We start from the raw sequence: 14,155 nt of genomic DNA, 5'->3' as shown, positions 1-14,155 counted from the left end.
ATTTCTCATTTCATCTCTTTTCATTCTTAAACTTCTCCTATTACTCTATTACCAGTCTGGTTTCACAGTCTGACAGCTACACTTTGCCCATTATTCTTTCCTCACTGGAATTTTGTGCATCAGTTTCAGTCTTTGCTTCCAACTTAATTGTGTCTGACAAGGGTTTCTTTCTCTTCTATCTTCAGCGATCCCTTTATTTCTTCTCCACAGTTTTTAACATGATTCCACCTTAATTTGGCCTTAATGTCTAGCTAACCTTTGTGTCGGGTGTATCAGTTTTAATTGCCACCACGTTGTCGAATTTTTCAATGCCAGTTCCAAATAGTGATGTTTCAGACCTATTTTATGAATCCACCTGCAGAAACCTTTGCTATTTTGGTCAGCAAGTTTTCCTAAATTTCAGGCATGATTTAACCACCACGCTGTGCCCGGTGCAGATCTGGGCGTGCCGACTAAATAGCAGGAAAGGCCAAATTCAAGATTGTCACTCGGCACGAATCAGTTTCTATCCAATCAGCCCGCTGCTGATGGTGAGTTCTGGATTACACCCAAATATGGCAAGCATATCATTAACACTCATTTGCGTTCTTTTCCATCTCATTAGCGAGATTAAAGTCGAATACAACGGTCTTCCGGGAATTAACTGATTCCTCAGTGAAAAATCATGTGGGTGCCGTTTAGTACTCCTTTTCTAAAACGTGAAACTGGTGCAATGGTAACTATGGGGAAGTAAGGAAGTAAGTTTCCATTTCCATTTTTGGGCATGCGGCTGAAGGGCACCGGAGCTGCTTCCCCAGTGCTTGGGTTGGGGGGGGGGGGGGGGGGGTGAGAGGCTTTTCGTCTGTCAGGCCTTCAAGCTATCTTTAAGTATTATGGATAACTGTAACAGGGGCAACTACATCTTCTGCTTGTCTGTCCTACCAAACACGTCCAGCTCTTGGTTCAATGTTGAAAGTCACTTTAACACCCTTTAACTGTAAGCAGCCTCTAGCTTCACAGCTGAAGGCTTTTGCTAATGAGGAATTGGCCTTGTTAATTGTGAGGGCACTTCACAGCTGCAGGTTGTGTTTGCTGTTTACTCCTGCTGTTAGCTGCAGATGCCTGGAGGCAGCTGTTGTTGTTTCCTTCCTTTCCTATAGCCGGAAAGAAGGACAATTTCTTTTTTAAGATACCCGAGTTCTGGAACACTGGGCTCAGGGGGACATATGAGTCCAGAAGGCAGCAAGACGGTGCGGGATCTGGCACATGCCATTAATCCAAATGGGCCACCTGATGATGCTGTTGAAGAAATACATTCACAGATTGCTCATGCTTTTGTTTCTGGTGTGGTAAGTGCTGTATGTGACTGGCACCCCACCGCGGGTTAGTCACACTAGAAGTAAAGGACGGTCAACTGCACCTTGAGCGCCTGTGGAATATGTGGATGCCAGGATTTGGTTCCGGTGAGATTGGGCTGTGTGGGAGGACCTGCACAGCTGCGGCTCCTGTAAAAAGAATTGCACTGAAATGTGGAACAAGTCACACATTGATGGACAGATCATTTCTACGACAAAGCTCTGGACGTGATAACATATTCTCAGGCTTATCCTCCATTTCTGTTGAGGTGATATCTTGTTTTTTTTGCGTGAAAATGAGCTGATATAGCTTTGTATTGGTACCAATATGGAACGGTAATGTGTCCTTGTTGTTACTGGCTAATGTGATATGTGGAATGTTATGTGGTTGATTTTCAAATCTGTGGGCGCAATCTAATGGAAATGTTTCCATGTGTCATTAGTGGTGGATTTTGCTGGAAGTTTCCCCCCGGCTCTGCCAGTGAGTTCCCCAACGCTATGTAATCACTTTATTGGGCCCTGGGGAGTTTCTCCCCAGTCAAGTTCACACTTTGAATTTTTTCTATCACTTCTTCATCCAGGACCCTTATATCTCCACCCTCCCTGCCAACTTTCCTGAGGCTCCTTCATCCACACCCTTCACCCCTCCCACCACCTTCATACCACAACCCCCCCCCCCCCCCCCCCCCAATCCTCCTTTCCTGTGCATAGCTCCCCTCAGGCCCTGACCTGGCAGTGCCTGGATGCCAGAGGTAGAACCAGGGTGCCGCCTTGCCCTGTTCCTTAACCCAAGGATCTACTCTGGTCTTGCTTTTTCATGTATGGAACGATCTGTCTGGACTGTACACAGAACAATACATTTCCCTGTGACAGTAAGTCAAATCAAATTCAATTCAATTCACTAACAGGAAGGGGTTCCACCCCCTGAATGTTGAATGCGAGTGTGATAACTACCTCCGTATCATGCTCCAAGCTTGTGTGCATGCTTCCCAGGGAGTGTGCACGCCAGCTACAACCTGGGACACTCTGAGATCTACAGCGTCTTCAAGCACTACCCCAGGATGGTGGGTTGGCTCTTCGAGAGAAAAGGGGTGCTCGTTGAGGTCCTGCTGAAGATGCCAGTGCGGAGGCCAGAGATTGAGGTGGAGGCCCGATGTAACAGGCCCATGTTGCCAATCATGCTGTCACTGAGCGGTCCATTGGACTGCTTAAAATGCGGTTCCAATGCGTGCAATATATTCCCCAGAGCGTCTCACATTTTGTGGTAGTCTGCTGAGCCCTCCACAACCTGGCACAGCACGAGGCGACATGCTGAAGGAGGAGGGACATGCAGCCTCATCTAAAGAGGAGGAGGAGGAGGACTAGGAGGGGTGGAGGACATGTAACTGCAAGAGTCCGACATGCCCGGAGGACCATGGAGGCCCTCGATTCTCATAGGACAAGGCTTTACCATCAGCTCCCCCCTCCCCGCCCCAATCCCTCTTTTTCCCAATCCTTACACTCCTCCATCTCTCCTTTCTCCAAACCCCAATCCCTCCTTCACTCCAATTACCCCTCCTCCCCAATTACCCTTCCCCCCCTCCCCCAATTACCCCTCCCTCCATTCCCCTCCTTCCAAACCATTTCCCTCCCCCTTTTCCGACTACCCTGTCCACCCTCCAAGGATTTCCACTGTGGTCGCTACCCTGGCAGTGTTTGCCTCAGTGATACCTATTGTTGGTATCATCTCCAGAGCCTTTGGGACTTCTGCAATCAGCTATGCAAATGCTGAAATGTCGCTGATATCCCCACATGTATCTCATGGCTATGTCGTCGCATCTGCATCAGTTCTGGGATAACTTTGTCCAGAAGCCAGGCATCTGACTGGGACGTAGCTGGGTCCTGGGCAGACCCTCCAACTGCTGACTCTCTTGGATGTTCCTGCCTCCACTTGATGTGCATCAGCAACTGTGTGGTGCTCACTAGATACAGCCCAGAGGCCTGACAACTAATGCCGCCTACCGAAGTATATGTCTCTGCACTGGTGGAAGTTGGGAGGAAATGACGCATGATAGCTCGGCCCCATCAGATGGAGATCCTGCAAGACAATGGACATGTGGTCAGTGAGAGGGAAGTATCATTTTGTCCGACATGAACAATTCACTTGAGAGAGGTCATCTGGGTGATGGGACAATGTGTTCTCACTCAGTGGTGCAGGCCAATCTCACTGTCGGTGACTACTCTCTCCTCAGACAACTCCGCGATTTCCAGGGCCCATGCTTCATAGGGGGTGAGGACTTGGACCTCTGGTACTCCGCCAACCGCACCCCCCCCCCCCCCCCCCTTTGGCCCTTCCCCGCTTGTTATAGGCTATCTTCTCCTGTGCGGACAAAGAAAGAGCATCTTGAGCTGCACGCTTGATGGTTCTGGGGTCTTCAGCAGATCACATATGTGGGTACCGTATCTGGGCAAGAAGGAGGTATGCTGGTGGGTGCCAGTGGGTTCTGAGGAGCAAGCAGGAAGATCGGATGTAGGGAGGGTGCAAGGTGTCAGCCAGTGATTTGTGGGGGTTTGTGAATTTTAGGGGTGACAGGCCGAACTGATGCTAAGACAGAGGTGGTATTTTAATGGAGGTGATTGGTCTTCTTCCCACATTGTACAGCGGTCCTCCTGGTCATGCTGTTCACACTGACACCTGTGCCACTGCCTCCCATGCAGTATTGGTGACCCTGCTGATGGTTCTCCAATCCCCTTAGGGGAACAGGATATCCTGTCTTGCGAAGCCTGGCCAGGTCGACATCCCCAAAATGAGGAGCGGGTGTGTACACTGCCATGATTGTGTGTTGACTGGGAGTGAGCGGCGAGGGATTGTTAGCAGCGAGATGCTGAGTCATGAATCTGGTGAATCAGATGGCGAGATAGCCAGTAATGATGAGTAGCTCTTGGGGGTTATTTCTAGCATTACGTGTCGTTAAGTATGGGTCCTATTCTCTCCAATGTGGTCATTGATAAACATCCCATCAAGTACACCAAAATTGACACAGAAATTTTTCCTTCCAGAATTTCATCAAAATGTTCTTGTGAAGAAGGTTTCAAATCCCATCATTCATGTTAATGTAAAATAGCTCCCTTTCTCTACCCAAGCCTTATGAGGCTCTAACCTGGATTGGTTTATTTTTAATGGTTACCAATTGTCTCCATCTCTATTGACTGCATTGGATGCTGTTAGAGTAGTGGCCTATGATGGTGGGCGGTCTCTGAAACTCTCATATGAGGCCATTTCTTGCGTATCTCCTTCATTAATGAATGTTGAGCAATTTGGCCTTAGGAGTACCAGAGTGAGCTCATCTACCAAAGGCTTACATTTGTATTTTTCACCAGGATAGGAGTGGCATAACTGCCAAATGTCTTCCAGACTCAAAACATTTGCTCACTTCTCATTCCACAGATGCGGTCAGACCTTTGAGATTGTTCAGTATTTTTTGCTTTTGAATCAAATTATCATCCTGTCTAATTAAGCACAGGCCAGGAATCAAACCTTGGACTACCTGCAGTTCAGTTTCATGCTACCTCTACTCAATGAACCTTTAATAGAGCTCAATAATCATATTTGATCTATATTCTTAAAAGTGAACTTTAGGCACTTTTCAACCATTTGATTTCAACACTGACATTGTAATATTCCGCATGGGACTTACGGGGTGGCAATGATTATCTTCCCATGGTTCTCGCAGAGTATGAGCTCCCCCGCTGAGGGGCAACTCTTGTGCCTTGCAGATGTTGGACAGGCTATGAGGAAGTCTGGAATTGAGTTGCTTCTTGCAGAATTTCTAGCTTCTGGCCTGCTTTTATAGCCATGTTATTTATGTGACTTGTCCAGTTCAGTTTCTGGCCAATGGTAATCTCCAGGATGTTGATTGTGGGGAATTTAGCAATAATTATGCCAATGAATGTCAAGGAGTGATGGCTAGATTCTTGCTTTTTGGCCATTTCCTGACACTGTGTGGTGTGAACGTTCCCTGCCACTTATCATCCCAAGCCTGAATGTTGATCACGTCTTGCTGCATATGAACAAGGACTGCTTCAGTATTTGAGGCATTTTGTGCAGTTAACAGTGAACATCCCTATCGCTGGCTTTATGATGGAGAGATGCTCATCGATGAAGCAGCTGAAGATGATTGTACCTTGGACACTACCCTGAGGAAATTCTACAGTGATGTCCTGGGACTGAGATAATTGACCTCTGACAAGTACAGTTACCTTCCTTTGTACTAGGTTTGACACCAACCAGTTGGGATTTTTCACCCTATTGTTTTTGACTTCAGCTAGTGCTCCTTGAGGCCACATTCAGTCAAATGCTGCCTTAATGTCAAGGGCTACACTTTCACCTCACCTCTAGATTTCAGTTCTGTTGTCCATGTTTAGAACAAGCCTGTATTGAGGTCATGAGCAAAGTGACGTTAGCAAAACCCAAACTAAGCATCAGCATGCAGGTTATTGCTGAGCAAGTGGCACTCGAAGCACCTTCAACAACCCCTTCCATCCCGTGGTTGATGATTGTGAGTAAGCTGATGGGACAGTAATTGACTGGTTGGATTTATCCTGCTGAATATCAGAATGGGAATGTTCTGAATGATCTGGGTGCAGCTGAGGCAGAGTGGTTAAATTCATCTTGTCTTGTTACTAGGAAAGGAAGCATTTAACCAGGTCTATGAAATGGTGAATGTTCTTGGTCACCAAATGTTTTGGAACTTATGGGCGCAATCTAACCGAAATGCAACAGAGTCCCGGAGTCTCGTGTCGCGCGCCATTTTTAAACGGTACCCCAATATGCCGACCTCTGGACCAACCCCCCCCCCCCCCGACCCAAGCCTCAACTCGCCTATAATGGGGTCCTCGCTCTCCCTGCCCCACATCAAACACGGACAGGCATCGCAGGCCCAATCCCTGGCACCTCAGCACTGCCGGCATCTACCGGCCACGTCACGCCCCTATAGCCCAACTGGAACAAAGGAATTATTTACAATATACAAAAAATGGACCTCAACACAATAAGATAAGTTGATCATGAGACTACTTGATCCTTTGAGAGTGTCGCAATTCATTGACGACTGTTTGAGTGGTAGAGATAATTTCGATTTGCTCAGGATTTGTGAAGAAGCATCGGTGCAGATAGTTTCCTCAGCTCCCCCTGGAACATCTCTGGGTTCTTCCTCGGGGTAGCTTGCTGCAGCATTGCGCTCATTGGTCGCCATATCATTGGCAAGCCTCTCATGGTCAAGCTGTCCCATTGGTTCTGTGGGCGGTTATCTTCTTCTCAAATGGTCAGGTGTTTTTTTTTACCCTTTTCCCTTGAACAGCTATCTCATAAGACACTGGACCAGTTTTGACCACGACCGTTTCCTGGATCCAATTTGGGCCTGCACCAAAATTCTTCACATATTCCAAATCATCCACTTCAAATGTCCTCTTAGTTTTCTTTGAGTCATGATGATTCTTCTGTGTGTTCTGTTTAGGCTCCACTGCCACTGTTAAAGTAGGAAATATAAGATTCAACTCATTTCCTGATGCGTTTGGCCATTAGCAACTCAGCGGGTGTAAAGCCTGTGGTGGCATGAGGTGCAGTTTGATAGGTGAGCAGGAAATGGGCCAATTTAGTTTGTAGAGAGGCCGATGACTGTTTCTTCATGGTGGCTTTGAATGTTTGGACAGCTGTCTCTGCCGTCCATTTGAATCAGGGTGATAGGGAGCAGGTCAAAGATGTTGAATGCTGTTGGTTCTCATAAAATGCTGGAACTCTTCGCTAGTGAAAGCAGTCCCACTATTTGAGACTAAAACCTCAGGCAACCCATGGGTGGTGAATGTCTGTCACAATTTTTCTACCATTGTTGATGAGGTTGTGGACTTCATTTTGTATATGACCAACCACTTGGAGAGCATTTCCAATAAGCAAGGACAGGAGCCCATGAATGGGCCCGCAAAATCGGCATGTACTCACACCCAAAGTCAACCTCGCCACTTTTGGAGTGCAACAGGGTAGCAGACAGCAGGTTTTGCTGCATTTGACATTGGTCACGTTGTTTGACCAGATTCTCTAGATCAATGTCCATTCTTGGCCACCACATATAACTGTGTGCGAGCATCTTCATCCTAATCATTCTAGGATGGGCACAGTGTAGCTCTTGTAATAATAGCTTTCGAGCAGGAATGGGAATGACCACCCTTTTCCCATGGTAATACTCAAGCTTCACAACATAACTTGTCTTTTCTTATTTGCAACAGACCTGTTATCAAAATGCCAACTGGGAAGGACCATGTGCTTGATTTGAGATAATAAGGGGTCCTTTGGGGTCCAAATCTTGACCTACCACGCTGACACTGCCAATGTATCTACAAAGTGTATAACAAGAACAATTCCTTTTTTACAATTCATTAATAGATGTGGGCATCAATGGTTGGCCAACAGTTATTGCCCATCTCTTGGTGCCCTTCAGAAGGTGGTGGTGAGTTGCCTTCTTGAACTGCTGCAGTCCCTGAGGTGTAGGTACACCCACTGTGCTGTTAATAACGGAGTTCCAGGATTTTCCCAGCAACAGTGAAGGAATGGCAATCAATTTCCAAGTCAGAGTGGTGAGTGACTTGGAGGGGAAACTCCAGGTGGTGGGGTTCCCAGGTATCTGCTGCTCTTGTCCCTCTAGATGGTAGTGGTCGTGTGTTTGGAAGATGCTGCCGAAAGAGCCATGGCGAGTTCCTGCAGTGCATCTTGTAGATGTTACACACGGCTCCACTGTTCGTTGATGGCGGCGGGATTGAATGTTTGTGGAAGGGGGAGCAATCATGTGTGCTGCTTTGTCCTGGATGGTGTTCAGCTACTTGAGCGTTGTTCGAACTACACTCATACAGAATGTGAAGACTATTCCATTAGGCTCCTGACCTGTGCCTTGTAGATGGTCGGAAAGCTTTGTTGGGTCAGGAGGCGAGTTATGTGCCGTCAGACTCCTAGCCTTTGACCTGCTCTGGTAGCCACAGTACCACAGTACTCATATGGCTAGTCCAGTTCAGTTTCTGATCAATGGTAACCCTCAAAATGTTGATTGTGGGAGATTCAGCGATGGTAATGCCATTGAATGTTATGGGGCAATAGTTAGATCCGCTCTTGTGGGAGATGGTCATTGCCTGGCACTTGTGTGGTGTGAATGTAGCTTGCCACTTGTCAGCCCAAGCTTAGATATTGTCCAGGTCTTGCTGCATTTGAACATGGACTGCTTCATTACCTGAGGAGTTGCGAATAGTGTTGAACATTGCACAGTCATCTGCAAACATCCCCACTTCTGGCCTTATGATGGTAGGAAGGTAATTGCTGAAGCAGCTGAAGATGATTGGGCCTAGCGCACTACCCTAAGGAACTCCTGCAGTGATGTCCTGGAGCTGAGATTATTGACCTCCAACCACCACAATCATCTTCCTTTGTGCCAGGTGTGACTCCAACCAGTTTTCCCCCTGATCCCCATTGACTCCCGTTTAAGTGGATGACCATTAGCCATCAGTTCAATCTTAATTGATAGCATTATGCCCACAATTATGTTGTTTAAACTGTACACTTCAGATCTGCTTTCAAGGTTATTCTCAACACTGCATACTAGAGTCGGAATTGATGGCCCCTGTGGGCTCTGTCTAGTCTCACATTTCTTCCTAATGTGTCCCCTCCTATTGCAGGTATAACATGTAGCTTCCCTGAATTTACATCTCTTCTGAACGTGATCTCCCCCACACCAGTAACATTCTTCATTGCTCTGAGACTGCAGACAAAACTCCCTGTACCTCTGCACTGTCTTTTGCTCCAAGGCTCTTGGCTCATTATTTTCTGCGCCTTCATCCCTGGCACCACAATTCCCAGCAGTTTCCCACCAAACCTAATGGATCTCACCTGTTTGCTCACTCCTTTCAACACTTTTCATAGCTTGGGTGAGCTCCAATGCCACTTTTAAGATAACGCCTGCCCTTGCTGCTAATTTATTTTGTATGGCCCTATTGTTAACACCACAGACTAGCCTGTTTCGCAACATGGCACTGAGTGCAGACCCAAACTCACATTGTTCAGCTGTTTATTTTAGGCAACCATGAATGATGCAATCATCTCCTCTGGGGCCCTTTTCATCAAACTAAATTTGTTTTCTCGTATTATGGTGACGGTCTTCAGGTGATAAATTCCCTTGACTAATTCCACCAGCTCCTTGAATATTTTAGAGTCAGGGCATCTGGGGTAGTCAGACTCCTCATCAGGTTGTAGGTGAGAGCCCCGCAGGCCATTAATAGGATTACCATCTACTTTTCTCCCCCCCCCCGCCAATTTCATGAACCTTAAAAAAATAGTGGAGGTGTTCAATATATCGCGCCCATCGCTCCATGTTAGAGTTGAAGTATAAGTTCATAGGTTCATAATATATAGGAACAGAATTAGGCCATTTGGCCCATTGAGTCTGTTCCGCCATTCGATCATGGCTGATCTCATCATGGCCCCAACTCCACCGTCCTGCCATTACCTATTAAAAATCTGTCTAACCTCCTTAAATTTACTCTCTCTCCCAGGATCCACCACTCTGGCGTACAGAATTCCACAGATTCACAACCTTTGGGAGAAGTAGTTTCTCCTAAACTCTGTTTTAAATTTGCTACCTCTTATCCTGAGACTATGACCTCTCATTCTAGAATGCCCCACAAGAGGAAGCATCCACACCATGTCTACTTTATCCATACCTTTTATCATCTTGTATAGCCCAATTTTATCTTCCCTCATTCTTCAAAACTCTAGAGAATATAGGTCTAAACTGTTCAACATCTCTTCATACGACAAACTCTTCATCTCTGGAATCAATCGAGTGAACCTTAAATTCTAGTTTGTCAAAAAGGGTATTTTGACACTCCCAGGTGGCTGAACAAGTTTGCTTCAAAGGGCTGATTTTCACATGAGGTCTGCTCTCCCGATTTCTGTAGCATTAGGAAGGCATTCCGGTTGATCCTCATTGCCAGTGTTATTCTGACAGATGGGTGACCACAAAGTTGTTTAACGAATAATGGTTTACTAAAATAACTATAAACAGGGCGTTAGATAAAAGGCGACAATGTTCCAAGACTCCAAATGTCCAACTAACTGGGAAACACGCACTCAGTCCCAGGCGCGCTCGTCATCCATTAGCAGATTGGGTCACATGATCCTCGGGACCTTGCCCCCTGAAAGAGACACTCTACCACAGTAGTCAACAAACTCTGGAGCACATATCAGCAGAATATTCAATGCTATAAATACTATGTAAACACAGATATCCAACAGAGTGATGTTGTGGCCACTTTATTGAAAGATTTCAGTAACTGCAAATTTGAGAGTTGTAAATATGCTAGGTTGAGCTGAAGCGATAGGAGTCAAAATATTTTCAAGCACTTAAAAAAAAACTAATTTGCCTGGAGGGAAGGTATTGAACTAATTGAAATGTGTTTTGTGCCATTACACTATAAAAAGAAATGAGTTAACTTTACTGTTTTATTTCCATAGGATCCCCATGCCAGCTTTGATTTCAATGACCATCTTGATGATCAGCACGATCCTGTTCCTGATACTTTGGATGAAAGTAATGGGTAAGATTTTTCAATAGATTTTTTAATCCTAAGTAATAATGCAGTTTGTGACTGTCTGCATTTTCTGATTGGGCAGTTGTTTGATTTGGTGGTTGGAGCCTAGCACACGTGCATCACTTCCTGGACCTGCCCCCCACCATTCCATAGGGCAAGTCATGTTGCCCAGCAACCAGGCCCTTCCCCGCCCCAATCTTGCTGACTGGCACTTGGCCCCGGCCTCTCCCAGCTTTGGATTTTGGCTAATGAAAATGACAGTTGGGTTCAAAAAGGCACGAGACAGGGTGAGATGGGGGTGGGCCAGGTGGGGTGGAATGCCAGAGGGTTGGGGGGTGGAAGCGCGCAGCAGCATTGGAGGAAGGTAGAAAGTACGGAGAGGAGATGGCATTGGGGAGGACTTGGAGGGGGGAGAAATGGCAAGTGACTTGAGGAAAATGGTATGGGAGGGATTACTGGGGTAAGTAGTACACAGTGATGAGGGAGGGCAGCATAATGGAGAGTGAGGTAGGGACAATGGTGAGGGGTAGAATGGGAGCACAGGTGAAGGGAATGTAAAAGGAGAAGGAACGGAGATGATGTAGGCGGGCGGCTATGCTGTCCTGTGACATGTTGAATAGATGATGGAAATGGCATAGGAACAAAAGGTGGGTAGTGTGTCTAAGTGACATAAGATCAGGAATAGGCCACTTGGCCCTTCTAACCTATTCAACAATTCAATTAACACATGACTGATCTGTACCGAAGCTCCATTTACCTATCTTATTTCTTGATACCCATACATTACAAAAATCTATCAACCTCAATCTCGGTCATTTCAATTAATGCAGCATCCATAATTTTATCCGTCAGCCATTTATGTTCTGAAACCAACTTGTATAATTTTCAAATAACATGCAGCATAAACATTGTTTTTATTTCCCTGAAGGGTGCAGCTGATTGAAGTGGTATTACTGGTGTTGGTAACTTGCACATGTTTTGCTTTTTGGACATTGTCCCAACTGGCAAATACTCCCATCAGTGACATTTGGCTTCATTTTAGTAGGGCCACAAGCTAAATGTCAGCAAAGGCTGTCTATTTTGGCTTCTGAAAATGCATTCAAAACCTTCCTCTTGGCTGTCTTCTCAGACTTTGATGTGTAGAACTTTGGCATACTGCTCAACTCCGAGCTCAACCACTTTCACCACATCCAGGGCCGGGGTCAGAGAATGGGGCCTCAGACCCGCAATTGGATCCGACGCCGGAATACGATTCTCCAGCAACCAGAGAATCGGCACCAGTCACGTGCGCGGTCGACGCGGCGCTGGTCGGGGGCCGTTGAAAGAGGCCCTCGTGCCAATTCTCGGTCAACTGGCCGAGTTTCCGACGACGTATGGTTCCACCCAAGGGAGCTTGGCGTCGCGGCTCTGGTGGCCGTCCTGGTGGGGGGGGGGGGGGGGGGGGGGGAGGGGGGATCAGTCTCCAGGGTTGCCTCCATAACGGTCAGGCCCACGATCGGGGGCGACCGATCGGCAGGCGTTCATGATTTGGGGAGGGCCTACCTTCATCCACGCCGGCCCGTTGTGTGGCTTCACCATGTTGCGCGGCGCTAGCGCGGAAGCGGCCGCCGCACGCATGCGCAGCCCCGCGGCGAGCAGTGCAGGGCCGTGTAAAGCAGCTGGAGCAGCACGGAGCACTCCGGCGCCATGCTGGCCCCCTGTAAGCTACAGAATTGCTGGGCCAAGAGGCCCATTGATGCCGGCGTGAAACACTCCGGTGTTTATGCCGGCATCAGCACTTATGTGCATTTTTAGAGAATCCCGGCCCCAATCTGCAGCCAATACAACTATCCTTTTACCTGCAAAACAAACATCCAAATCTGCCACTCAGTCAATATTATTATCATCTTGGGATTGTTTTCCAGTTGTCGCCTGGATCCTCCCTTTTGCACCCTCCAAAAGGTTCAAGACATCCGGATTGAGGTGGTTTTCTCTAGTGACAAAAGACATTAGATAATAATATTGCAGCTAAAAATGCTTAAATAAAAAATTAACGTATTCCGCTATCTCTTCAGTAAATATTAAGGTAGCACGGTGATGCAGTGGTTAGCACTGCTGCCTCACAGCATTGAGGACCCGGGTTCAATCTTGGCCCTAGGTCACTGTCCGTGTGGAATTTGCACATTCTCCCCGTGTCTGCGTGGGTCTCATCCTCACAAGTCAAAAAGATGTGCAGGGTAGGTGAATTGGCCATGTTAAATTGCCCCTTAATTGGAAAAAAAGAATTGGGTACTCTAAATTTATTTTTTTAAATGTAAAAAAATACATTTTCTGTAAATATCAACTAAATGTAAATATACCAGACAGAAGTAATCAAATTGTGGACTCCATGAGTACAGTATGTTCAGCTTGATTGTTGCTGTGCTATTTCCAAATGAAAGACTACTGGGCAGCATTTTTTTATTTCTGAATCAAAACTGGGAATTCCTAGCTTTGTTGTGGTGACGTCAATTAGACATATCGCATGCACACATCACATGAACTCTGCTCTTGTGTTTCTTTTCATGTCACCAAGTCATGGAACAAAATGCGCTGGCGAAGTGGCAATGGAGGCCAACAACAGCTTCTGTGGGGTTGGAATTGCCTATGATGCAAAGATTGGAGGTAATTAAATGTGCAACGACAATGGGATGAATGTGAATAGATTCGTATATCTTTTGTGTTGTGCCAATTCCTTTTTTTTAATGGTGAAATTGTAACTGCAATTTTGCTGAGTGACACACTGGGCAATTGAAAAGTATACACAAATGTGCTTCTGGGTGCTAACCGATTGCAGGGATGCCGTTTTTTATAATATAAATTTAGAGTACCCAATTAATTTTTTCCAATTCAGGGGCAATTTAGCGTGGCCAATCCACCTATCCTGCACATCTTTGGGTTGTGGGGGCGAAACCCACGCAAACATGGGGAGAATGTGTAAACTCCACACGGACAGTGACCCAGAGCCGGGATCGAACCTGGGACCTTGGTGTTGTCAGGCAGCAATGCTAACCATTGTGCCACCATGCTGCCAGGGATGCCATTTTGATTACACAGCACAGCTCCTTTGCCATTTTCTTCTGATTTTAATAAAGATTTTGTCAGCAAATTTCTAAATTTAAAACTTGACTTTCAGCATTCCAAGCACAAATGGAAGACAGTGCAGGATCCGAGATTCAGTATTACAACCACATTAA

The 14,155-nt window shown here is 46.5% G+C and overlaps 1 protein-coding gene across 1 annotated transcript in view; it reads left to right on the top strand.

The window, feature by feature from the left end:
• The window catches only part of LOC119977336 (PC3-like endoprotease variant B), a 1,015,536-nt gene that overhangs the window by 628,192 nt on the left and 373,189 nt on the right, over positions 1–14,155 (top strand). Inside the window, exons 8-9 of the mRNA XM_038818121.1 lie at positions 10,864–10,946; positions 13,495–13,583. Coding sequence (XP_038674049.1) covers positions 10,864–10,946; positions 13,495–13,583 — 172 coding nt within the window. The remainder of the gene's footprint in view (positions 1–10,863; positions 10,947–13,494; positions 13,584–14,155) is intronic.

This window comes from Scyliorhinus canicula, chromosome 14 (genome assembly GCF_902713615.1).
Source record: "Scyliorhinus canicula chromosome 14, sScyCan1.1, whole genome shotgun sequence".
Classification (NCBI taxonomy): Eukaryota; Metazoa; Chordata; class Chondrichthyes; order Carcharhiniformes; family Scyliorhinidae; genus Scyliorhinus; species Scyliorhinus canicula.
This window is presented reverse-complemented; position numbering and strand designations above follow the sequence as displayed.